The 27,912-nt window shown below is 39.9% G+C and overlaps 1 protein-coding gene across 3 annotated transcripts in view; it reads left to right on the top strand.

The window, feature by feature from the left end:
* GMDS (GDP-mannose 4,6-dehydratase) overlaps window positions 1-27,912 on the top strand; it is a 410,677-nt gene that overhangs the window by 325,364 nt on the left and 57,401 nt on the right. For all 3 annotated transcript variants that reach the window (XM_015618378.3, XM_019005675.2, XM_015618377.3), the window contains exons 8-9: window positions 2,601-2,719; window positions 11,812-11,908. In XM_015618378.3, the coding sequence (XP_015473864.1) occupies window positions 2,601-2,719; window positions 11,812-11,908 (216 nt within the window). The remainder of the gene's footprint in view (window positions 1-2,600; window positions 2,720-11,811; window positions 11,909-27,912) is intronic.

Genomic DNA, 27,912 nt, shown 5'->3' with positions numbered 1-27,912 from the left:
TAAGACAGTGATTGCTTGCTTTTTGAAACAGTAGATAAGAGTTCATAAGTTTAAATGCATAAAACCTCATTGCACCCACTGTCAAAGACTGGGTTTTTTTAGTCTTTTGCAGCTGCCTCCTTCAGTGTAGGTGTGTTTTAGAGTAAAGAGAAACTTTCAACTCTATTGCATATTAATAGGAAAAGTAATGCATAAATATTTTAAATACTTGCTGGATTGTTGAATGTCTTGGCATAAGTACCTGCACTGAAACTGTGTCAAAGGAATTACAACACTGAGGTGTTTAAAAGTGGAGGGGTGGCAAAAAATTGTTGGAAGTCTGATCCTGCTTCTGCTTAGACATATTAATATTACTTTACCAACAGTCATAGTAAATAGCAGGTGCTTTTGTTAATTGCAGATTCGGTCAAGCAATGTAGCATTTTTGGGTAAGGGGAGATTTTTACCAATAAACAAGATTTTGTTGTTGCATCTCTCTCCAATGTAACTGACAGTACAGTGTCAACGCAAGAAAAGGAGTTCATTATGTACAGCAAGCATCCACCAAAGTTGGGAGGAGAACCACCGCCCCTGATTGACTGATTGTCTAATGCTGGAAATCCTTATTTACCCAAACAGTGCCCTCTCATACAAGGAAGCATGTTGTTTTCAGCTAGACTGCTTAAGGAAACCTGAAGGTCTGTGAAATCAGGGACTAGACTGGGAGAACCAAAACTATCAACCACTTATTTTAGATACTCCTGTTACCTTTCTGTACAGCTGCTGCTACTGTGAATCTTGCAAGCTTGTCCAGTCATGATGAAACAGGAGTTGGTGATTTATGGTGACCTCTCAAATCAGCAGGGAAACCCCAGTGTTCCAAAAAAGCTCATATGAGAGATACAAGTTAAGGCATCTCCGCCCCACAAGATGAGTTTCATCAGCCAGTTGGGTATTTCTGCGTCATTGGCTAGGATGTTCAATCCTAGAAAGGAAAAATAAAGTTGCTGCCATTGTCCTGCCCAGCAGGTCATCTCCCTAAAGCACAGTTTATAATTTATGTCAAGGACTTGCACAGCAGTTGCCCAAAACTGAGCCTCCCATGCAAGTTCAAGAAGTAAAAAGGTTCAAAAGGAACATGTTAATAAAATCTTGTCAAAACTTTGGAAGATGCATAAAATAATAACTGTAAAGAAAAACGTCTCACACCTAGAACCATTTAAGTGGAATGTATTGCCTTCCTATGCAGGTCACTGATTTATTGAGAATAGAGAGGAAAAATTGAATATTTCAGGTGGTATTTACCAAGAGAAACTGAGCTATCCCAAAGCTTTTATTAATCTGATTTGCAGAGTATCCACTACCATCAAGGGACCTACTAAAGTTGTTTTCTTTAAAGCTGATGTGAAGAGGTCAATGCAAATAGCATCATGGATTACAATGTGAGAGGATGACAGTCCTTTTTACCATATGGAGAGAGAGTTGAATTATTTTGTTTCCTTTTTCTGGTTATTTATTAAATGAGGATCATGCCATACAGGTATTCCCTTTTCCTCTCCAAAGGAAATGAAGCGTTTGCATCATTTTGATTGATCTAAAGTAATAATTATTCTGTACAACTACAGCTCCTATGCAGTCAAACAGTCCAGTCACTAGAGCACTGCCTTGCACAGCAGAAAATTGAAATGTACCTGTGGTGATATCTCAGACAAGTCACACATGTCTTTGAATACCTGTTTTCCATCTGCTTTCCAGCTTTCGTGCTGACTTAGCTGGCCAGTCCTCTGAGATGGCGCCCACCCATCCTTTACTTGTTTGTGGGAGAGGATTCTGTGAAAGACAGTGCTGTGGGAATTAAAAGCTGGTCCCATGAAATGGAAATATGTTGACAATTGAATGAAGTTTTGCTTCAAAAAATACTGTGAAACCTTTGCTGCACGAACGGTCCTCTGAAATTGATTAATTATGGTTAATGATTCTGTCGCTTCTCTGCCAGGGTTTTCTCTATTCCTGTGTCAAAAGTTTCTTCTACAGTACTTTAAAATGCAACATTCAACAGATATTCAGCAGGGAAACTGGATTAACTTGGTTAGATACCTTTTTAAATACTTACTCTTAATTAAAATCTCAGTTTAGGCAAAACAAATGTGGCAGAAGAAACAGCCAGAAGGATCCGCATTTTCATGCTTCAGTATGTTTGACATCATTCTGTAGCAGACAGACAACAGCACTCTGGACTGAAATATTACAAAATTTTACTCTTTTCCAAATATCCATGTCAATTCATGCAGTGCTTTAAACAAGTGAATCCATGCTCCTGAGCACTAAACCAAGTCTCAGTGTTCAAAAGTAAACATATTAAAGTCTCCCCTGCAGAAACTCCTGCTGTGAAACAAATTGAAAATCAAATACAGCATTGTTTTCTGTAATACGAAATAATTGAACTCTTTTCAGAGTTGCACTGGACTGGTTAATAGCCGCTGAGTAAAGAAAGTGCTAATTTCCCCAACATGGGGTATGTGTGTATATGTGTAGTTATTTCCAAATCAAAAATGCAATATCATGTGCCAGAGAGGCCACTTACACATGCACTGAATCTGACTATGTTTATCTTTCTGCAGGCCATGTGGTTGATGTTGCAAACGGATGAGCCTGAGGACTTTGTCATAGCCACTGGGGAGGTCCACAGTGTCCGTGAATTTGTGGAGAAGTCATTTAAGCACATTGGGAAAACCATTGTGTAAGTATGAGGATGAGAGAGAATCCACAGGTTGAACCTTTCTAGCCTCTCACATTTGCTGTGACAAAACAGAGTATTTTTTGTCTACATTCTTTTTTTTTTTTGCCCCCCTAACTTTTTACTTGTAACATATGAGACCTCCCATGCATGAATGACTGCCACAGCAGATATGTCTAGAGTTGCTCTCTAGATCATAAGCTAAAAAGGTAGATGGTTAATTTTTTTATCCAAGTCTTCGTTCTTTTTCTCCCTGTCTTGGGGAAGGGAAGCCCCTCCAAAGGTGCTAGTACCAGGGTGCTGATCATCACCTTCCTGCAAGAGGGGCTTTTCTGCCCAATTCTCCTTTGTGCCCCAGATCCCCACAGTCCTGCTGCCATCCTCTGTGATCTGAAGAGGTGACACCTACCAGCCCTGTTGTTTCCAGGTGACAGCTCATCAGCCACCCTACAAGGCTTATGTAGCAAACCACTCAACATTCCTATCAGCTCTTCTCCTACTAAGCCGTAGAAATGTTGAGCAGTGGGTGCAGAATGTTTACAATGCATATTCCACATAGTTTGATTGAAAATACAAAATTCCTTCCCAAGGCCGTATAATAAAACCAGGATGGCTTGGTGAGCGCTTTCTGTAATTTATATTTTTATTGTTTATTATTTTTTCAATTTCCCTCCTTCTGTATCTTCTCTGGGCCCCATGCATCAACATACCAATCTCAGCTGGAAAAGGGAGAGGAAAGCCACAGGCTCTTCCATGACGCTAGCGCCAGGGCTGTTCCTCAGGCCATCAAAGTCACTTGTGCAGCTGGTGAACTTTTGACAGGGCCAATAAGTTTTACTTGGGAACAAAAACTTGACAAATTCAATAAATATGCAGAAGTGCACAGATATATACAATATTATTTGAACAGCCAGTGGGTGGCTGGGGAGGTAATAACATTTTCTCCTCAATGAGTTTTTAGTCTGGTTTCAATTTTTGGCATCAACTTCCAGAAAAAGAAATTCTGATGAGGGAGAGAGAGACTGTATAAATAGTATTTCTAACCCAAAAGCTCAGTTTGGGGAATAAGCTTCTCTCCATATTTTTCACATTTCTTGGTTGCAAGATGTCCCTGTGATCACACATTGTCCCATATACCTTAACAGCAGTGAGGTTTGAGAGGCTAAAAGGAGACATAGTAGGAGCTCAAATAATTGCTTTGTCTTTCTTATTTTTTCTTCTCTTTTTATAGATTTGTTTCTTGTGTTTATAAGATAATTCTACTTAATAAGAATAAATAGGAAGAGGCTGCAGATTCAGCTGCTACATATGAGTAAGAATTCTATGGATTTTGAGAACTACCATGTCCCTAATACTGTTTGTCAAAGCAACAGTGAATGTTTGGTGAACTTTTTCAATTTTTTAATTTTGATTACCCACAATTAGAGGCTGATATGTAAAGGTTGAATGTCTTTATTTGCAGATGTCCCCCACATCACAGTTTCTTTTGATGTCACTCAATTTATCCCTTAGTTTAAAACTGAACTCCCTGCTTTGGTGTTGGTCTAAGAAGTCCCAGCATTTCCCAAGAGTGACAAATCAGCATGTGTTTTTCAGAAAGCAAATTAAGTCCTCAAGAAAACCTAAAGAAAATAACAAGGCCAGAAATAAAAGTGAAAGTACTTTTATTAAAATCTTCTGTTATAGAGGGGATATTAAAGGATTACTTTAGATTTAGTTGTTCCTAACACTCAAAATTTTGTGTCCTGTTAGTTTAATTTTTTTGCTCACATATGGCTCCATATGGTAGATTGTGTATCATCTATGTTGATGTTTAATGCAGTCAGTATTTGGATTGAATCTGTCAAAATCTGATCTCTGAGAAAAACTTCACAGTATAACTCCAAATGTGAAGTAGAGAAGGTATTTTGTGTGTACAAAGACATACTTGCCTTTTTTATTACTGATCAATAACAGTAATTTGCAAAAATTGTATAAGAACTCACATGACACCAAGTGACATGGATTTTTAGGAACATAAACTGCTTTAGAAATGGGAGCTTGCATTTCTAGTCCCCCCGGCTCATCTGAAGCTTTTCTTACCTGTGAATAAATTTTTAATTCCCTAAGCCATTTACAGGTGATATATAAATAACTATACATATGGGAACTGAGGTGACATTGTAAGTGCTAGTGATAATTTTGTTGCTGATCATTTTGACAGTGGCATAACTCTGAACATTTTGCACACAAACCATTCAGATAAACCAGCCATTCTCTCCCCCTGCTCCCAAGATGCATTACAACACACCCACTATTCCTCCTGTAGCCATTGCTCGTCTTTCAAATTGCACTAGATGTATATTCCTCAGGATCTGGGAAGTTTTGTTAAGAACCTCCATAGTTTTTCCAGGTGCCAGCCTGACCCATGCTTTTGCAGCACATGCGCGCTCCTTGGCCAGCTGTCAGGTAACCTTTCTTTGAAAGCCCCAATGGATTTCTGCTCCCACCTCCTCCAATTTGAATACATCCTTCAGGGAGTAGCCTGGCAGAAAAATCCTCCCTTTTAGCACTGTGAGACCCCACTGGTGAGTCCCACTGCACTGTTACAATTTATGAGGCACCTAAGAACCAGCGCACCAGAATGCAATGGCTAAACAAGTTCCCACAAGGATGGCTGCTTTCCTCTTATTACTATTCCTCAAAGATTGGTTATCTGAGGTTTATGAGTTTGTTGGGTTTTTTTTTTTGCAGGATTGCAGGTATTCTGAAATTTTTGAACCTCAAAAACTTCCCAGGGAGATTTCCATTAACCTTTTCCACTGCTATAAGCAATAGCACAGCTTCCCAATACTGCTGTACAGCACACCTTTCAAAACTGATGAGAGGATGGAGTAAATATCCAGGATAGATTTCATGGCAAACAAAAGTTGGAGGAGCTCATACCACATCTGAGGAAACGGGGCACATGTGCGGGGGCTCTTAACCATCCCTACTTTGTGCTTTGTCAGGGAAAGTTGCAAATGTGTCTGTCACATCACAGTACTGCAGTAGATCCTGGCTGCCTCATTAACCAACTGAAAATACTGATTTTAATTTTATTTATGTTTTTTCTCTTCCTAACAATTCACATTAACTTGTACAGCTGAAAATCTGGGACGGCATAAAAAGTCTTTCCAAGAACATAACATAATATTCTGTCCTAGCCAGTCATTAGCACATGTCAGGACTATGTCTTCTAGCCAAAACAAGAGAGAGAGAAACTTTACTACATTTTTGTAACTAATGAAATGTACAGCTGCAATAAGATTGATTCTCTCTCTGAAATGGACTGTAAAGTGTTCATGGAAGTTTATGTACCTTGTGTGGCTTTTTTCCTCTTACATTTCTTTTTCAAGGGAGAAATTTCAAATTATATTTATATAGTCCTCTGAATCATTCAAATTCAGTCCTTTGTACTAACAGGAAAGCCTCAGAGCTACAAATATTTTTCCCCTGTAAGGATTACATTTTTTTTTTCTTTTACTTTCCCTTCTGCCTATTACTAATTAAGTAGTACTTGGGGGAAACACTTCCCACCTATAATTTGAACTACAGCAGGGTAAACGAAACAGGCAAACGCTTGTCTTGACTAATTTTCTGCCATTAATCTTCTTAAATTAGAGCAGGATTGCAAAGATAGCCTGAAACCACTACAGCAGTCAGAGTTCCTTGCAGACTGCTACAAAGACTTCTGTCTGCAAAAAAAAAAACCACCAAAACAGAAAAAGAGAAAAAATCTGTTCAAGCTGCAGAAAGATTTATTGTGGTTTTTATTAATACAAAAATGCATGCACATTTGTTACAGAAATATTCATTGCTTCCAGGATCAGAATGAATTCAGAAAAAGATGAGTATTTTACTCTAGTCATTTGGTTCTACATACATATTTTATCTTAACATTATAGTTGGTCTTATAAAAGACCAGCCTTAAAATGTGGAAGTTTGCAGATAAGCTGTAAGGCCTTCTGAGGTGAACCCCTGTGGCCTCTTCAGTGACAGTGAAGGTTGAACTGAGATTGAACCCAGGGAGAAGAGTTTTTCTGGTTTGTTTGTTTGGGGGGGGTTGTTTGTTTGTTTTTTTCTTTTTATCTTAAAATGGAAGGCTGGGTTACAGAAACACATGAGATTGGAAGGATTGCTGTAAGAATGGAAAGCATGTGGGACCTGGAGGAGGAGCCATCAGTAGTCATCAGCAAAACAGCTGCTATTTCCAGATCTGGCTTTTGCCCACCAAAAATTGCTGGCTGACCAGTGCTGTGTGTTGTATTTAAAAAAGAAAAGAAAATGGGAAGCTTTGAGATGAGGAGGAAGGGAAGAGAATCTCATACAGCAACTGGAGGCATTTTGAAGAGAGGTAGCTGAAAGGAACCCAGCCATGTCAGTGAAGAATGCTGGCTTGGGTGAACCCTTACAGAAAAAGGTCCACACTTAGGACCACACCAGTTTTGTCATCATTCTCAAAACAGAGTATATATTTCAGGGGACATTTAACCCACCTCAACTGGAGAATTAGTTCTTTCAGCTGAGCACGTGGTCATTACTTTCTTATCGATACAAGGTTTTATCTGCAGGCTGAAGCAGTAACTGTTTCAGAATTGAAATGAAAGCCTGAAGACTATAAAAGCCTAATTACCTGACAACATAAAATGTATGGGAATTTCTCTAATAGAAAGACTAGGTAAGAATGAAATACAGTGTTTCATGGGAAATTCCATGTATCCCATCCTGAAATTAAATTATTTGTCACAAATGCAGTTTGAAAAAATACCTGATTTCAGGTCAGCTGGACTTGTTTTTTCATAGCCTCCACTTAAAGAAAGAATAACTTAAGTTAGAATTTTTTAAGCCATTCTGAAATAAAGAAATCCATTCTGAAAATGAAAAGCCTCTCTTTTAGATATTATTAATATAATTTTGTATCAGGCTGACACTAATTGAACTTATTTGAAACTAAAACTTTTCTTTCCATAATGCTTTAATTTTCACAGAAGCATTAATATTCTTTGAGAAAACATTTTCTTCCCAAGACCAACTTTCACAAATTGGAGTTAAGGGACAGAGCTTCAAAAGCTTTCCAACCAACTGGAAAGAAGGAAAAAAAAAAAAAAAAGGAAACAAAAAATAGGGAGCCTAGCATGTATTCTTTTTTATTGTCTAGTAATATGGGGAGTTACAATTAAATTTTTAAAAACTGAGTTTGACAATGCTTGGACTATTGGACTAATGAAAAAAAAATTAACATTGAACATCTGATTCATTTGAAATATATTCTTTTATGATTTAAGCACAAGGTCATGGTTAAGCAATCCCTGTATCTATGACTACATTGATGTATCAGAGCTGCTGGCAAGGTTGGTGGTTGAGTTGGTGGCAAAAGAACATTTGAAGAGTCATATTTAAAGTTTCCCTACAAAAGATATTAATGGTCTGTTATGTGGTGTCAGTTTTGCTGTTTATAGTGTGCCAGGACAGAGTGAAGTGCTTTGCCTGATTTTGTGTGTAGCAGAAATCAGGCCACAGATCTGAGAAATGTACACAAACAATATATCATATTAGCTGTGGAGGAAAAGCAAAATCTTCATACAATTTTATTTTTATTTAATTTACTGTTCAGTTTCAAATGTGAAAATATTTTCTATTGCCATTTATTTCCTTATAAAGATGATCAGGATAGTTTTCTTTGTCATAAAGAAGCCGAGCAACTGTAGCCTCTTGTGGTTTTGAATAATTTTTTAAAATGCTATGGGTTCTGTTTCTATGTAAAGATCAAGCAAGGAGATGAAATGCATATACTTATTCAGTTTATCTCTACTTCTATGAAAATCTTCATTTTTATTTGATTTCTTCACCACCTCAAAAATATGTGTACTTTGACTTGTTTCCTCCTCAGTTACAGCCAGACCATTTGGTCCATTGCAGTGCTATTCCCACCCCTCCTCAATTATCCTGACTCTCCTGTTTCCTTCCCTGCCCACCTAACACCCCACCAGGTGGGTACCCCAGCTTTTCATCCTCATAAAATTTTCTATACCTGTGGGAGTTTTCATTGCTTGAAGCTTGCTGTCTTCATTATAGGAAATGAAAAATAATTGGAAACTCCAAAAATAAAAAAGCCAAAGAAACATTCATCAACACTGATAATAAGTATTGTAACAATAGTGATATGTCAATGATATTAAGTATTAAGTTAGCCTTAAATTAAATACAATCCATCCCACTGTAAATACAGTTTAAAAGCTCTTGATGTGAAGAAATTTTCAGACAAGTACACCTGCTCATGCATTTGAATCTTAGTTTTATGGAAAATTGTGAGGCCATTGATAGCAGTGGAATCCACCAGAGCTGACCATTGACTATCACCCTGAGCATTCCCGGAGCACCCATCTCCAGCAGCAAGGCACTTGACAAGGAAGTGTTGACTCAAAGGAGATCAAACCTGCTTTGTCAGGAGCAGTTCTGTGGTCTCACCCCTCCTTCTCCAGGTGCAGAGCATGCTGGCACACGGCTGAGGCCATCACCTCTGGCAGGAAACCCACCCCTTGCTTCAGAGGGAGGGTGAAGCTTCACGGCCTCGCTGCAGAGGCTCGTTGTCTGCAGGAACAGCCTTTTGTGCAAAGCCTGCACCAGTCCAGCAGGTGCCTGCATGGAAGCTCTGGGATGTGGCACCAGCTGGGCTTGGGGGGATCCACTCCCCATCCTCTATAACTTTAGCCCGTTCCCGATGAGCCAGATTTTCTGCAGCCAGGGATCCTTTGTGTTTCCCCCAAGTTACACAAGGCTGTTTCTGTGCCTATGTGGGCATCTGCCCTGCGGGAACAGAGTGATGGATAGCCTGTGTGGCTGGAGCTAGCCACAGCACCTGAGGGCTCCCCATGCCCCTTCCACCATGCTCATGCTTCAGGACATTTTGGCATGACATTTTCCAGTTAACAATTCTGACTGCAATTTGACTGTAAATTAAGGATTATGGGTTTGGTGGTTCTTTTTCTCTTGCCTTGTGGTTTGAGGGAGAGGGGAGGGGGAGTTGGTTGGCAAAATGGATATCTTGGTCCTGGTGTCATGCTGTCCCCAGCACAGCCCCTTTTATCAGCATTATGATGATCCCAGCTGTGAGCATTGAGGTGCCAGGAGTAATTAGACGTGCAGCTATCAAATGTTACTTTGTTCACAATGAAAAACACTTTTTTTTTTTTTTTTTTTCTCCTTGTGAACTTTTCACATTACTGGGCTGAACAAAACGGGTGGAGATTTCTTCTTAAGCTATTTCTATTGTTATATAACTTTGATAGCGACATTAAGTGAGTCTTTACTGGCTCGGCCGAGCCTTGTGGAGCCTTTTGGGTGTTAAATGGGGTTCTCTGCTCAGTGACCTCCAACACAACTGACGTCTCCTGATCTAAGCGCTTCCTGTTGTTTTACTGGTGACGGCTAGTTTTCTATTAAGCTCATTTGAGTCCTGCACATTTTTACCCTCTGCCCTTTAAAGGGAGGGACTAATGTTAGTTTTGGCTTCTGAATGAAAACTTTGCAGTTCAGGCTCAAAACAGAGCAACTGCAAAAAAAAAAAATATAAAGAAAGAAAATTTAAATTATAAATCATCTTTAGCATCATGGCATGCCCATTAACAGCTGACTTCACTGTCACTATTATCTGTAGGAAATTGTTTCAATGTGAAATGTTCCCAGTATCGAGCATCCTACAGGTTTTGCTAGTCATTCAAAAGTCATGAGTTGTGCTTAAATATTTGTGAGATTTAAAACTTGCAGTAATGCATATTTGGTATTTCCTTCTGCCTTTCACTGTTTAAACCTTCATGGATACACAGAGGTCACATTTTCAGACTTTTCTCCTTAGCCCTCAGGGCTAGAAACTCAAAAATGAAGGCTGAGATTGTCAAAGAATTAAATTCTTCTAGGAGCTTGAGGGGGCAGGGGAGCAAGGAGAAATCATACCTGTGACAAAATCCCAAGAGCTGGGAGAAAAATTAGTGAATGGCAAGCTAAGGGTGATTTTCTTTCCTTGCTGGTGACTGAGGCTAAATAATCAAAATCGCTGTGCTGATTTAATTTATTCAGATTTTACTTAAATGTAAAAAAAGCTAGCAGATTTCATCATCACATTTCTAAGCCAAGCTGGTTTCAGAGCCCCACGATATATTACTTAAAAGCAAAAAGCAGAGAGAGGATAGAATCTCAATCATAACTCTGGATTTTGTATATTCAGTAGATGAATTTTGATGGACCGATGTACGTTCCTACATGTGTCACCTGAAGCATTTATTTGGAGTGGGAGCATTGTCCCCAGGCTTCCAGGCTGTAGCCTGACCTCCCCGAAGGCAGAGCTAGTCACCCACCAAACCATTCCTCTTCGGCTGCTCCTGAAACCAGGATGGTCTCTAGGAAAATAGTTCACAGAGCAGCCAGATCACATAAATTACAGCAAATTGCAGGCTGTTCAACACATATGAAACTAATTTGGACCAAGGGAGCTGGATTTCAGCTTGCAGGTAGCAAGTCAAGTTTAAAATACATGTGCGTGGAGTGCCATGTTGAGGTAGGACCGAAAACCCAAGAACTGTTTTTGTTTTATTTTTTCTAGTCAAGCACAAATTAAATTATGCAGTTTAATGCTATTCAAACAGAGCTTCACATCTATAAAATTAACAGATTAAAGAGTTCCTGAAAGTATTGGCCAAAATACAAGAATTAAAAATATTTTAATAAAACAGCTTTGAAACAATCCACAAATGAAAAACCTCACTGTCATATTTATTTGCAGATATATGAGACATTCTGAAATCAGGGCATTTTATTTTCCCTTAGCATTATGTGTTTAATTTGGAAGTCCTGCATTTTAGACCTTCCTGAATCAAAAACCAAAACAAAGAGACTTCAAAAGCCATTGTTAGTCTATTCAAGTCTAAACTCTCCCTTTGTTCCTTTAGCTAATGAGTTTATACTGTCCTGCAGGAAGAATTGACACCAGCCTCAAGTAAAAGAAAGCAGGCCAAATGTTGGTAAGATCAGAGCACTAAAGTAATTATGGGTTGATTAAATGTTTATCTTCTTTACAGGTGGGAAGGGAAGAATGAAAATGAAGTGGGACGGTGCAAAGAGACTGGCAAGATTCATGTGACAGTCAATCACAAGTACTACAGGCCAACTGAAGTGGTAAGAAAATGTCCTCTCATAGCTTTGCAAATGAATAATCCAATCACTCAGCCAATAAATTGCTGCATTTGGCCAGCAGTCTGTGAAAACGGCTTAATTGCACTCCCGCTGCCAGCTTTTAGAGCTCTAAATTAGCCTGCTTGCTGGCCCCTCACAGCCAGCTACCTGGGAAGGAGCAAGGAGCGGGCTGGAGGAGCGGGTGGCCCTCTCACAGAGACCTGCTCCTCTTTAGTCGCCCTCCCTGAGTGCGAGAGGTGGTGCTGAGGGGGATAAAACATCATCACGGGAAACAAGACAAAGCATGGAACAGCTCCTTCTGAGTGGGAATATGATCATCTGTTCTCCAGCTGCAAGTAGGGAAAGCAGAAGAAGGTGGGCACTGATGGGCTTGATTATCAAGTACCGCCTTTGGTGTTTCACGGTAGGGTTTCAGTTCCAGCCACTGAGTATCGCTGTCCAGCTTACATCTCTGTGAGTGCTGCAAAACGCTGGTTTAGACGTGCTCGTGTGCTTTGCAGGGTCCCACTCAGCAAATGCTCATTTGCAGAACATGTCTTTACTCCCAGGAATGTCTCAGTGAAATCTACCAGGGGTGCTAAAGCAGGGCATACTGCTGGCAGGACCAAATTCCTAACCGCTGTGCTTCAATCACCTAATGAGAATTTTGGGAGAGGGAAAAAACCAACAGTATGTCCAGGTCAGGTGGGATGGTGGCAATGCACAGAGATGGTACAGAATGAAACTTGGCTTCTGAACACAGGGAACAGTAGCCCCAATTGTGCTATGTGGGGTTGGGTGTACCCAGATTTCTTCTCTCCTGGGGAAAGTGACACAAGCCCCACTGGCTGCTGACACAGCATCATCTGTCAGTGTGTCCATTCAGAAGAGCTGTGTGATTCAGACAAGGGGGTGACAAAAGAACCTTTGTGTTGTTGACACAGATTTCAGGGGTGGGAGTGGGGGCCTGCATGTTTGGAAGAGGGCATGGGTTCTAAAACTTAAATCTGGGGGGAATAGATACTTTCATGTTACGTTGAAAAGGGACCTGTGTATCAGAATCAAATGCTAGGAAGTCATTAAGAGCTGTCTGTCATTCTGTGCTGTGGTAAGGTGTCAGGATGATAAGGAGGGCAGAGACAAAAGGACTTGCTAAACAGGAAAAGGACACTTGACCCAACAAGTCTGTGCTTTGTGAGACCCACTTTCCTGCTTTGTCATACCTCTTACTAACGAGTACATATTCACTCCTCAAAACTCATGATTAGTATGTGGCTCTTTGGAAGTCCTCACTGTACTTTCACGTTATTCATGTGCTCAGACATTTTCTGCTGAAATAGTGCCACCCGTAGTCTTCTTCCTCTCTGTCCCTATTGGTCTCCCTCTGGGAACACAGTTTCTGGATTTAAAATTCAGCTCATTTATACTTACTGTTTTGGGACAATGCATAAGCACACATCCCTCAGGAATACTCATTATTTCTAGTGGCTCCATACATGAGAATAGAGAGGAACTCAGATATGGAGTGGAATGTGGGCTTGAAATAGGACTGTGTATAACCACAGTAGATGTCTGATGTTTATCTGAAATTACCTAGTGTCTCATAGGCTGCCTTCCCTTGAATGAGGGCTCCATCTCTATCTTCCACTACTCCCATCTTGCCTTGCTTTTAATGCAGTCCTGACTTGGTTCCTGTGGAACTCAGGAAGGCTGTGAAGCTGCACAAGCATGATCAAGGTAGAAGGACACAGTGAAGTACCTTTGTCTGAAGGAGTATGCAGAGGAACTAGGAGGGAATTCCTCTATGAAGAGATGTGATACCTTTTTTCTGCAATCACTTTCCTTTTTAGAACATCTCAGGATGGATACCCAGAATCACTTTCTCCTTTTTTTTTAAATTCTAATTTGATTTCCATTCCTTGTCAAAGGCAGGCAAACTACTGTTTGTTTCATTTAGGGAATCACATCTGTACAATAAAAATACTAGACCAAAACCCAATCCATCACAAAAAAGCAAGGAAGAACAATGAAGTAACTAAAATGGACTGACAGCACGTGTCCCCTGCTGCCACTTTTACTAATATTGCTGAAGGCAAGAAAGCCTCAGGTTGACATTTTGGGAGGAGAGTTAGCCAGTTCAGTTAACAGGAGTTCTGCTGTTGAATCACAGCTGACACAGAAAATCTGATGCTCAGATTCTCATGTCTTATTTGGAAACATTTCTGTCTGTCTGTCTCTCTAAAATTTAACATGGTATTCTGGAAATTGAAAATAAACATAATTTAATCTTGTGTACAGTCAGTTCTGACAGTGCCAATACATTCATTTGAAAACACATTTGTTTTCTTCAGTTAGTGATCCCTGGGGTCAAGGCCTCCCATTGAAAAGCTTAGCTGTACTGAAGAAGAAACCTTGAAATGTGAGACAGTCTTCTGGTCAAACTAAGTAGACCCTTTGAATGCCTTGGCTCTAAATCTCTTCACTCTGCTTTTGACTGCTGTGGGGCCCCTTGATATTTACTGGCCTTGGGAATTGTTCCTGCTAATGCTTCTAATGCCTGTCTCTCTCCTTCCTTCCTTGTGTCTTGCCAAATGCAAACCTATCAGTATCATTTCTTTCAGCTTTTATCGAATTCCTATCAGTAAATTTTTTGACCCTTTTTTAAAATGTTTTTGGAGGCTAACCTGCTGCAAGGATTGGGGAAATACATTTTGTTTGTTCCTTTCTTAAAATCAACAGTTTTCACAGGAGCTTCATGGCAAGTTTGCTTTCTATACTGAACTTGATACACTACAAAAGGTGCTTTCACTTATTTTGCAAGATTTTTAGGCACATGGCTAGAAAAGTCATGCTTTACATTCACCTTCTGCTCTAAGTGATGTAAAGATCACTTTCCAGTACAGTTTACTCACCTGTAAAATGTAGGTACTTCAGAAATTATCTCACTACAATTATCTCAAAATCAGAATGTTCATATTGTATGTAGGCAATTTATTGTATACTTGGATTTAAATAATCTATTTGGCATTAACAAAAATAATGATAAAATAATTTTAAATTTCTTTCAAAAGTTAAAGCTGAAATGCAATGAGCTGCCTCAGTGAATTGGAAACAAGCAGCCCTGCAGCACATAAGAATTCCATAATAGGTCTCTCAACCCCAGAAGTTGGATAATTTTTACAGAGTTGGGGTCTGTCTTTAATTTTTTTATCTTTCAGCAGGACAGTTACTCTTAATTTGTATGCATTAATTTTCCCCCAAGAATTGCACAATTGCTTCTAATTAAATTTTGCCCATTAAGGTGTTTAAGTGCTTCTATTATTTTTGCATGGCAGATATTAAGCTAACAGTTTTATAGGAGTTTGCTTCATTTCACTGCATTTTCCTGCAACGGTGAAGATTAACTCCAGGTCTCACTGGTCTGTCTTGTCATCACAGAATTTAGATGTAATATCTCTCAGGATTTTATGTCACTGTTTGAAAGTGGAAAATAAAAGAAGCCTTTCAACCATGTGTAGATGTTATTTTTTTCTCTGAATCTAATATTCTGCATTCTTCCCCTTTTCTCCCACCTGTTTCTGCAGTTGTCCTACAGCTCACCTGGAGTAGGAACTGCAGGTTGAATCTGTGCTTCACATTCCTTATGGGCTGGCATGGCTGTAACTCTTAAGATGTGCATGCATCATCAATGCAAATTTCCTTCCTTTAAGCAAGACTGGAGACTTTGTCACAACGTGATGCTAATATTTAAGTGGTCACCTGACCTCTTACTATTCTTCTTCAAATGAAAAAGGGCATGCTAACTTGCTAACTTCTTCCCTTGGTTATATGCCTTAAGCAATTTTTCTCCCAGTTCTTTCTAGCACTGATATAAATGAAATAAATTTCATATATATATATTTATATATATATATTCAAATCATATATATATATAAATATATATATATATGATTTCTTAAGTCTTATGTCTGTCACTTATATTAAATTCTGCATTTTTGCTTAACTGTGTTTGGCCTCAGTTACCCTTTTTCCTCCTCGGAATTAAGCAGGACGGCTTTAAATTTCAGTCTCTTCAGAAGTTTTTTAAAAATTCAGCTCTATGTTTCCCATGTTTCATAGGATTCCAGTAAAAATTCCTTGGGGCATATCACATTCTCCCAAAGTCAGCTTTCTTAAAGTCAAAAACATTTCTGAACTCCTCTAAGTGTTCCTGCCCTAAAGAGCATTTAGAGTCTAATGAAACCATGATCACAAACCCCTAAATGCCCCACACTTCCACTTTAGTTTTCATACAAGCTTCATTTCCTACTCTTGAGTTCAGAGCTGCCTGTGACTGTAAACTGTTGGGATATCTGTGTAAGGAAACATGTGCTTCCCTTCCTCAAGGATCTTTTTGCTCATCAATGTCAATATGTGGCCTTTATTAATACTCGTGAAAATGAAATGAGAGCATTCAAGGAAGAGTAATCTTCAGATTATTTTCCTGTCTATTTTCCTCTAGCAGTCAGGTAAAGAAGTTGTGAACAGTCATAAAACTGACAGCCTTCTCTTATCTCTTTTCTTTCCTCCTTGCTCTGAAAATGTATGTCAACATCTGAAAACTATTGCCTCTGCTGTCCTTAATTCTCCTCCACGGTGACTTCGCTTCTGTCTCGGCCAAAATGTTTATATTGTTCCTTACTTTAATCTCAGCATTATCTCTGCATTGCTTTGCCATCTTCTTCCTTTTATTTGTCCCTCCTGCCAATAAAACCTGCAGTAGATTGTTTGTTTGTTTTAGTTAAGGCCTTACATATCAGGCATTCAGAGGTATCTCTGAAAATATACATGTCAAATTCAGCCAAGTAAAATAATGATTAGTAGTAACTTGTCTCTATAGCATCTAAGCGGCACTTAACATATTTTAAATATTTCTCAACAAGCATGTGAAAAAGGGTTTGTAAAAAAATAGCGTCACTGTGTTTCTTCCTCTGAAACATGTATGGCAGAGCAGACTGCATGGCCCAAGTGATATCATTAAGCAGCAGCAAAGTTGAGGGAGAGCCTGATGGCATTGTCTTCTGCTGTCCTTCTTAGGGGATGCAACTATCCTTGAACAGGTAGCTTCCTACTTTTTTTATCTCAACCTGGTTTTGCTCTTTGTGGTTCTTCCTGAGAAGAAAGGAAGATCACTATTGCTATCAAGTTTTCCTCCCAATATATGTCACTGGAGAAGCCTCAGCAGGCTCATGTCGAGTCTTGCTTTGTGTCTCATTTAATCCTCTTAACAGACTCTTAGCAGGAGCCCTAGCTTACCTACTTTCTAGTGGGAGCAGATATGTGCCCCTTCAGCTCTCCCACACAAATTCTGACATTTTGCTTCATAAGTAGCTCATTACATCAGAATTAGACTGGCACATCCAGTAAAGGAATCCCTCAGGACATCACTGCTCATGCGCTGTGCTTTACTCAGTTGCTTCTCTTTGCGTCATCCTGCTTCTCCTCTGCTGTGCCTACAACAAAACATTTCTCTGGCAGCTCCTGCAGCTGGCTCTGTTGTCCTTCCTTCACCACCTCTTTCCTTGCTGTCATTCCTGAGGTTTTGAAAGCAGCCATGTGTCATCTGTGACCTTCACATCTTCATTGATCTTCCTGAGACTCTCGGAGACTGCTTTCCCATCCCCTAATGCCACAGCCATCTGGCAAGACTAGCCAGAGGAAGAGGGTGTCCTTACCTCCTGGGGTCTAGGTTGGAGTGCTTTTGCACTTTTTTGCACCTTGGGTGTTACACCGTATGTTCATCGACAGGACGAGTAGTTTTCCTTTGGAAGAGCTCAGACTGGCTGAAGAAATCTCTGGCTGATTTTGGGCAATGCAATTTTCCATTTGGGGTGGGTAAAGAGATTGCAACCCCATTGAAAGGCTGGTGTGTAAAGATAAAGCTGTCATCCAGGCAGAAGGGTTGGTGGTTTTGATTCATTGCTCATTTTTCTAAATGCTGTTGACACATAGCAATTAGTGGCAATCTTGGATGTGACAGATCTGGGCTCAACTCCTGAAAACAGATTTTTAAATTAAATGTAGGTGACTGGAGGATTAAGGCTGAGGGAGAGGTGAATGAGGATAGAAAGCTGTCTACCTCCTTAATTAGACCCTACCTGATTTAGCCAGGCATCCAAGCAAGTGCTTCACTTCAAGGGCATGAATAGTTAATAGGGACAATTTCCATACTAGTAGCCAAAAGTGTGCTTACGTGCATTGCTGCATCTGAATATGAAGGAGAGTAATTTATCTGTAATGGGAATTGAGAAAGCCAGCCCAAACATTGTGGGAGCTCAGGAGGTGCCAGCTGATTATTGTCCTTTGCCTGCCCCATTGTACAGTGCCTGGGAACAGAGATGCTGAAGTAGCTCAAGACACTTTCTTTAGTCAGGCTCTCTTAGGGTAACTTCACAGGCAAGAAGGAATTATACCAAGTTCATGCAGTTTGTTGTTTTAATCAACTTCTCCAGCCTGTAATTCTTCTCTGCCTTCCTGGCACTGGGGGGTCTTACTGTCACCTCTTCACTTGTTCATGTTTATTCATGCACAGAAAGTCTCTTTTTATCTCACCTCTTGTCCCCTTGCCTCCCCCTTCTCTTGGCCTGCCATTTGGCCTCCTCCTCCCCCTCTTTACCTCTCTCTGTTGTCTCACCCTCATTTGGACCCTTGTTTTCTTATCACTGCCTGTCCTATGCCTGTCCCATACAAACACTCCAGCAGATGTGATGGGAAATGAAAAGCCTCTGAAGGGAAGTCTCGAGGGTGGGAGAGAGCCTGGAGCAGGCAAAAGCCACGACAGAAGTCCAGGCTCAGGCAGCACCAAGACACATTTGTCACAACTGCTAAGTGTGCCCTCCTGCCAGGAGTCTCCACCACCTACAGCCTATTCCCCATTTTCTACGAGAGATCAGACATTCAAGAGAGCCAAATTGTGGTTCAGACCACATTTTGGAGTTTCCAGTGAGAGTGGTGGAGTGGCTCAGCACAAATCTGTTCCCATCGCGGTTTTCTGAAGACCTTGGTGTCAGAGGTGCTTGAGGTCACTTACACACCTGATTACTGTTCAGATTTAAACATGGAAGCATGTCTGAAGATCTGTCTCTCTTTCAGATGCTGTTTATTTTCTTTTACAATGGGATTTTAGAAGTCAAGGAACATGTTAACAATACTGTTCTCATTTTGACTGCATTTCCCACATCATTGTAACCTTTTCTTTTGAGTGCGCTGTGCCAATTCAACCCTTGCAAGGGTTTTAGAATGGCAGAAGGGAACAGTAAATGACATGATTTATATGAAAATAAAAATGGCTTTTGAATACAGAGGATATGAGACAGAGGTAAGGTTTCCTTCAGCAAATCTGGAATTAAGGGCTAGTCTCATGTCTAATTTCTCCAGCCTTAGCCAGAGCTTGCTTGCCTTCAGCTGTTTGTATTTTATTTTATGAGTGAGTGGGTGTACAAAGGAAGATGACAGCCCCAGAGTGTTCATGTGTTTCATCTGAGAAGCCATGAGATGGTTGTAGTGTTGGCAATAGCAGTTTCTGCTGGGTTTGGGTCACCAGAAGCCTTGACATCAGCCTTTTCAGCATGGATTCCTCCAGTCAGGGGTTTGCTGAGGAAATAGGTGTCTCCAACCTGGGTATGCCATGGCACCTAATATTTTTCTTCTTGAAAGACAGTACTTCAAGCCACTGATTCTCAAAATCCTGTTCTACCTTTTGCAAAATATTTATCATTGTTACTTTGGCGCTGCTGGAGGTGTTATGAGAGTGAGTGCAGCTATGAGAGGGACAGTCCGGGGCAATGTGAAAGGGCCATTTGGACCAGATTAGAAAACATGCATAAAGGCATAGCAAATTCTTAGGAATGAGGAGGATGTGGGGGTTTGTCTCCAAAAGATTTAATTTCATGATTTTCCAGGTATTTCACAGTCCAAAAATGAGAGTAAGCGTTATCAATTTATTTTATATCTTTCGTTATCTGAAGTTTATTTCCCTAGAAAATGTGGGAAAATGTTTTAACTTCATCTCTGGGGCAAAAAAAGTAAAAAAAATATTCTGCTAAAAAAAAAAAATCAAAATTGTTTCTTCAGTTTTTCTAAGGAAAGCCCAATTTGGAGGGAGGGAAGGCACTTTTCTAGGGGACTCATTTTTTAATTTAGTCCCAGAGGTCTTTGGTCTCCCCCAAAAAAGTAAACAAAGAGTTTTTGTTCAGACTCATCCCTCTCCTTCACCACTTGCAGTTTCTCTCAAAAGGGAAAATTGTTGAAAGGAAGTGAAAGTTTGGAAATGGTTGTTTAAAAAAATAAACCTTCATGTTTCCCTTCTATCACCTCTAGAGTCATCATTTGTAAATTTACAACTTCATGAGGGAGGTATGAATAGATGGGACCTTTGCTATTATTGCTGCTCTGTGATGATGGTGTTGAGGAGTGCTTGTTGAGTGATGTTCAGGATAACCTTTCATATCTTCTTGTCTCATATTTGTATTCCAGAAAAAACTCATAGCAATGATTTGGATTGTATCAGAATTTAGAGACCTTTTACACTTAATTTACTTAATTATTTTTAAATATCCTTAATACTTCCCTTGTGTTCAAGAAGAGCTTGTATGGTTGAATAGCAGGGGAAATTGAGCCCTGTAGATAAAAACAACTTTTAAAAAAAAGGCGGGGGGGGGGAGGCAGGGGAGGAGAAGTATTGTTGCTGAATAAAACCCAAGAAGAATTATCTCTGTGTCAAAAACATCTACAGTATTTGTCATGAACCAGGAAATGGATCTTCATGCCCATCTTGGATGTTCCCCAAATTGTCTGATGTCCCAGCTGGATGGGTGAAAGAGGAGACAGTAATTATCTGCAGAGCAGGAGAGACTTATACTTTAAGAGCTTTATGCCTTGGATCAGCTGGAATTTTTGCTCATTCCTCACATATAGTCTCTGAGCTCACCAAAGCAGACAATATGAAAAATATTAACAGGATTCAAGAACACATTAGTAATAGATTAAGAGTGCATGCCTCACTTGTGAGACTTTCTCAATTTCTTTTTTTTCCTTTCAGTCAGAAAATTCTAAAGGTGAGTAGGTGAAGTCAATTTTAATAATTCACAGACAATAATACATCTAATTCTTGTTTGACAGAGCTAGTGTTTAAACTATTAGCATTGTCTGGCATAACATGAAACAGGATCAGTCACTCATCCCTTTGAAACCTCTAACCTGGCCTCATTTGAATTTCTTCCTTCCAGCTTTGCCAGTACATTTTAATAGTCTTCGTAGAGCTCTCAGCTGCCTTGTGACTTCAGAATTTATCTACCAGGTTGTGGTTAGGAGTAGAGTAAGACAGCACCATTCCTCGTCGTGTTTTCTGTAAGCAATGACACAGAAACCTCAGTGCTACAGGTAACCATTGACGTTCAAAACAGACCACTTGACTGCTGCACGAAAACGGGTTTCTAAATCAGATTTCCTTTTTGGAGCACTGTTCTGTAATGTTTGAAAGCACTCTTACTTTTTTTATTTCCTCCAAATTGCTGAACTGGTACTACTTTGCAGTCATGCTTTTTATTGATTAGCCATAAGGGGAAAGGTGTAATAACAATAATAATAATAATTTTAAAAAAGGTTTAAAATAGAACACCTGCCTGTTTGTTTGTTTGCTTGTTTGTTTTATATAGTGGTCTGTGACAAGTTCATGTTTATTATTCCCTACATCTCTTACCAAATTACTGGTTTCAGACCTTAGTTTTAAAAATTTCTAGACTGGGTAACTAGGAGTTGAATTGATTTGTTCTTATTTTAATTCTGTTTGACTGATAAAATACTATGCTTCTATCTTCTGATTTTGGAAGCAAATTCATATTGAAGCTTCTTTACAATAACAAAGACTTTCCACAAAAGTAATTGGCTGCCACTATAGCTTTTCCTCAGATAACAGTTGTAAATTTCCAAACCTCTAATCTTTGGCAGCATCTTCCTCTTGATCCAAGTTTCTGTTTCCATGTGTTGGTGGAGATTAAAAAGTGGGTTATGAAGGTGAAATTGGAAACAGAGGAAATGTAAGGTTTTAGGAAAAGCTCAGGTAGGGCCAAGTTTGCTTTGTCCACTGTTTTTATAGCTATGAAACAGCAAAGCCTGTTGGGGCCTCTTCTGATTCTGCAATGTCACCACTGATCACACATTGTGACATTTGCTCCTCACTAAATTCTTCTGTAGTGCTAATCCTATAAAATTACCACAGTCTTTTATCCTGCACATAGTTGGCTGAAAGGGCTTGCAGATGAGTATTCAAGGTAGTATTTAGGTATTATTCGTGACCTTCCTTTCTCTGTCTCCTCCCCAAGGTGCTTATTGGTATTATCTTTTTATTTTGCATATTTGTTAAAATTTGTTAGAAGCCTGGATGGCTTTTGGGCTTAAAATAATGGCCAAAATTGACTGATGATGTGAATCCCAAGAGTGAGATAGCTCAGGTATTATAAACAAAAAGTTGGCATAATTAGAATATGACTAGCCCTATAGGTAAGCCACCCACCTCTATAATAATTCAATAGCTGTGTGGCATAAATAAATGAAAGGGCAAAGGGGACACAAGAGTAAAAACAAAAACACAGGAAGGTGTGTTATTTACCACAATAGAGATCCACAGCAGTAAAGACTTACGAGCACTTGCAGAACAGCCAAAAAGAGTTGGTGATGGATGTCAGAGAGTTTGTGTGCTGGAATGCTCACAAGGAGTATTCTTATTTTTGCCTTCTAGTATTAGCAACCACAATTAATTGTATTTTGGCTTAACTGCTGAATGAAATTAAGGAAAAAAGAAAAAAGACTGACTTCATTAAGATCTTAAATATGGCTTTGTTAAGGATTTCCTACTCCAGAGTAATGCCTGAACAATTATCTGTGGTACCCTTGAAAGCAAAGCTTGCTATGACTGAGAATATCATGGATGCAAACATCTTCATCCAGCAGCCACATCAGCTGGGATATACTTTCAGAGAAAGCAGGTTTTGGAGAAACCCGTTCGTATGTGCAGGTACATGACAGCTTGTGTGCTTGCTGTGGGTGTTGTAAGGATCAGCACTAAATACCAGAGTTCACCAAATGGCCATTCTGCACATTGGCATGCAGACAACTCCTAACTTACCAGGACTTTGAGCTGGGAGGGACCATTCAGAAATGCGACAAAGTGGTTTGAGTCGTTGTTGCTTTTGGCTGGGATTACCAAGTATTGTCCTATTTATCACAGAAAGAGGAAAGGGCCTGCTGAAGTGGTCAGGGGAATGTAATCAATAACTCTTTTTCCACACGCCAACCAATGAATGCCAGTGGCGGCCTAGAGACAGAAGGAACTAAGCACATTAGATGTGAATACTTCTTGGTTTGTATACCACTTTTTCCCTTGTTTCTGACTACATTTTTTCTGTAAAGCCTGCAGAATCTGGGTTGTCCCTCAATGTCTTCTTTCACTGCCAACAAGTCAGAGAGACTCTGTTTGCAGAGCAAAACTTCAAAACCTCTAGAGTGCCCCCAAACACCAGGCGATATGAAGGCTTTCTCAGGGTTCCTGTGTAACCTGTCAAAGACAGCTCAGGAGATTGGTATGCTCCAGTAGAGGTATCACACCTGTGGGCCACTTCCAAAAGCCATAAGATTCCTAAGGCGCAGTAATTAACTTTATACCATGCTCCTCTACAGGAAAACATTCACTTTGGATCAGAGTTTAAAGTGAGTGAATATCCAGTTAGAATTTTTTTCATTTCCCTTTTATTCATTGCTATCAACTCACCATATTTTTATATTCTCATAAAAAGTGTCATCTAACAAATTACAGTTATCTATGTAGAAATAGATAGATAATAGGTGATAACTGCACCTTGAAGAAAAGCATTCTGTTGATGTAAATTATTTTGAGTTGGACTTTGGCTATTAGAGAAATTCCTGAATAAGGAAAGGGAAGGTTAGACATCTCTGTAAGGATACCAGTTTAAACTGTAATCCTAATGGGAAGAGATTATTTGACAATGCAGCAGTGGAAGTTAACAGACTCATTTCTTTGAAAAGGGTGTTGACAAGCAGTGATTTTTGGGAAGCCTCCAGACAGAGTCCAGGATACTCCAGACTCTGACTTTAGGGATTTAGGCAATATAAAAATTATTATTTAAAAAAAGGCAACTCAAACATTAACATCATCTGTGCCTGCAGCTTTTTTGTTTTTCTTCTTTTTTCACATACTTTTTTTTCTATTAAACATTTCCAGGAACATTGCACAGTTAAGCCTTGCACTGTGAAAAGGACTAATATCCTCTTTTGATAAACTCTTCCTGTGTTGCTTTTGTGTCAAATTGAGTATATTTCAGCTTTACATTTATGATTCTTCAAAAGAATAGAATATGTAGGACCTTGAGCCTGACAGACCTCATGTGGACCTGAACTGAAATAATTCCATTGAGTATCATGTTGTTGAATATGAAGTGGCCTTGAATATTCTCATGGCCTTAGGCATAGATACAGAGATGGCTCCCTCCAAAACCAAGTTCCAGGCATGCTGACAAAATAATTTCCTCATGTCCCATACAGTGTTTTGCTTTGGTTTGTTCGCATATCCCAAATTAATTTTTATTTTGCCTAAAGAGGTGGTGCTTTGTGGAGCAGCAGCTTACAAGCATCCTGGTTTTTTGCTTCTTTTTTTCCCCCTCTACAAAATATCCCAGTGACTGCTGCTTCAAAGAAAGCAGATTCCTTTTTCTGTACACTCAGATCCCTCCTGAAAACTCACTTGCTGCCTTCAAAAATCAGTGCATACTAGTAATGTGCAGTGACTTCTTGAGTATCTTGATGACCACTGTTGTGTGTTGTTGTCTTCTCACACTGTGTCTCTATTTATTTGTGCTCCATTTCCTGTACTGTGGTCATGGGAATGCAACTTGACCTAATCATTTAGGCTGAGCAAAGGAGAAAAACCTAGTCACAACAGCATGAAATGCTTCGGTGCAGCAGAAACAGGGTAAATTAGCTTACATAAAAGCCTGTTTGTCATGGTAGCAGTATGACTTCATGTTGTTAGCTGGTTCAGTAATGTGCAGCATGGCCTTGGATTATGAACATTTTGTGCAGGAAAATTTCTTTTGGTTCTGATTTCCAGCACAGCTAGAGCAGGAAGATCCTGGGTGATGGCAGAGGTTTTCAGACACAGGCTATAATAATCACCATTTTTTTTGAAAAGATTTAAAGAAACATAATGTGGGAAGCTATTTATTACATCTGTTAAGATTCTTCCCCATAAATGCTGACTTTCACCTGCATGCAAACACTGAAGGAAGCATACCAAGCCTAGATCGGTGTCTGGAAAACAAGACAGCTTTTCAGTGCCCTGAGACCCAAGGAGTTCGTCCTCTTGCTGGAAATTCTTTGGATACCATCTTTAAATGTTTTACAGTATTTTTATTAGTACTTTCCACTCTTTGGTGGATCAATGGAAGTCTGTTCTGAAATTTTAGGCACTTCTTTCTTTGCATTAGCGTTTCAAATTAATGGTCTGCAACTGTAAACTTACATATTTGTACTGACACATTTTTTAAATATAAAGCTCTCATGTTCCTGCAGTAAAGGAAGATCCAAAGAAAATGAGAATATCTGGCACTCCAGTCTCCACTATCAGCTCATTAGCCAATTCTGCAAATTTATTCTTCATGTGGAAAAAATGTTGTGACGTAGTGGCTTGTTGGCTGTATCATACAAGTGTTACAGTGGTAACTCTGTTACTATAAATTTCAAACCAGTGCATATTTTCAGCAGTTGCAAGGTATCTTCAGGAGCAGTCCTGGTGGCGTACTTTAGTAACACATATATAGATTCAAAATGCTGGAAATGTTGTAGGCAGTAAATGTGATTTCATCCAGCCCTTATATGGATTGTATAGTACCTTTTTCATCTTTCAAAAAGATGCAATGAGAATCATAGAATAGAATCATAGAATATCCTGGGGGGACCACAAGGATCATCAAAGTCCAGCTCCTGGCCCTGCACAGGACACCCCAAGAGTCACACAATGTACCTCAAGGCATTTTCCAAACACTTCTTGAGCTCTGCCAGGCTGGTGCTGTGACCACTTCCCTGGGGAGCCTGTTCCAGTGCCCAGCCACCCTCTGGGTGAAGAACCTTTTCCTGATATCAAACCTAAACCTCCCCCAGTTCAGCTTCATATAATTCCCTCAGGTTCTGTCACTGGCCATTGCAGAGAAGAGATCAGCATCTCCCCCTCCTCTTCCCCTCGTGAGGAAGCTGTAGACTGCAGTGAGATCTCCCCTCAACCTTCTCTTCTCCAGGACGAACAGGTGAAATGACCTCAGGTGCTCCTCATAAGGATTCCCCTCCAGACCCTTCAATATCCTCATGGCCATCCTTGGGAGGCTCTCTAATTGCTTTATATCCTTCAAATATTGTGGCACTCAGAACTGCCCCCAGCACTGGAGGTGAGGCTGCCCCAGCTCAGAGCAGAGCAGGACAATCCCCTCCCATGCCCGGCTGGCCATGCTGTGCCTGATGTCCCCCAGGACAGGGCTGTCCCTCCTGGCTGCCAGGGCACTGCTGACTCGTGTTCAACTTGCCATCAACCAGGACCCACAGGTCCCTTTCCATGGGACTGCTCTCCAGCCTCTGGTTCCCCAGTTTGTACATCAAGTACCTAATAGATCCCAATACATCTATCTTGTCATTTTCTACTAAAAATTGAATATTTATGAAAAGGATAAGTTTGTCATTGATTTGCTATGACCCTTGACGAGTTTTATATGATTTCTGATGCTACAGACTCAGGAAGTTTTGTGCAGGGAGCTGGGAACTCATTTTCATTTAAACTGTGACCTTCCTATATTTCTACAAGAAAACGGGCTTTACAGAGGAAGTTTATTATTACCAAACTACTTCAGTGAAGGCTTAGGTATCAGCTTATTTCTGCTAATGGCAATGCCATGTGGAGACTGTACAGTATTTTTGCAGGGCTGAGGCTTGTCTCCCATCCTGTTTCTTTTCAGTATGTGCTGGTGCACTGGATGACTTATACCCCCCAGCTGAGATACAGTCTTCATACTTTTTTATTCTCCCTACACTTACACTTAGTTCTCTGCATTTTGGTCATCTAATCACCCATTTTCCAATAGCATCGTTAGTCATTCCACTATTTTCCTTCCTTTTACCTGTCAATTGTCTGTCATCACTCCTTTTTAAATGTATTTAGACATTGCATTTTTACTGTTACATCTCTTCAGAGCTAAAACACTTCTGTTTTACTCTTAATGCTTTTTTTTTGTTTTCTCAAAAGAAATATGAAACTCTTTCCCCAGAACACTAACTCCTCACCTCTGTTCCTCCCCAGCACCTATACTGCTCTCTGTTTTTGCTGCCCAACAATCTGAACACACAAGTGCCTTCTCGATCCTTTTGCAGAAACAGAACTTCAGGTTCTATTCCAGGAGATACCTTTTAAAAACATCTCCAAGAATCCCAGAGCAAAACCAAAAAAAGCACATGCCTGGAAATATTCTACTGGTAAAAAGAAGGAAAAGGTCCAGCTTCTTGGTATAGGTTGTTGTTGGGGTTTTTTTCCCAGATATTGGTAAGTAAATGAAACAGAACTTGATTTGGTGTTCATTCTTGATGAAATGCATGTGTTGTGCTCATACATGTGCTTTCTCTCTCTTTCTTCTCTGTTTAAATCCCATTTAAACAGTGTTCAGTGACTGCTGGGAGTTGTAATCCATGTGCAACTCTGTCATGAGGCAAACACCAGCTGGAGGGACGGCTCTACAGCCTGCAACCAGTTGAGTTGCTGAGGAGTCATAAAAGAGGGAAAAAGAGGTTCATGAGAACTCAAACAGTGCCTTTTGGAAAGTGTTTCTTGCACTCTCTTAAGAGCTACAAAGTCTGTATCTTTTACAGTTTCTTGTGCTTAGCCAGGGACAAGATTACAAAACAGAAAATGACAGAAC

The sequence above is a fragment of the Parus major genome, chromosome 2 (genome assembly GCF_001522545.3).
Source record: "Parus major isolate Abel chromosome 2, Parus_major1.1, whole genome shotgun sequence".
NCBI classification, from domain to species: domain Eukaryota; kingdom Metazoa; phylum Chordata; class Aves; order Passeriformes; family Paridae; genus Parus; species Parus major.
Note: the sequence above shows the minus strand (reverse complement) of the source record. Positions and strands in the feature narration are given on the sequence as shown.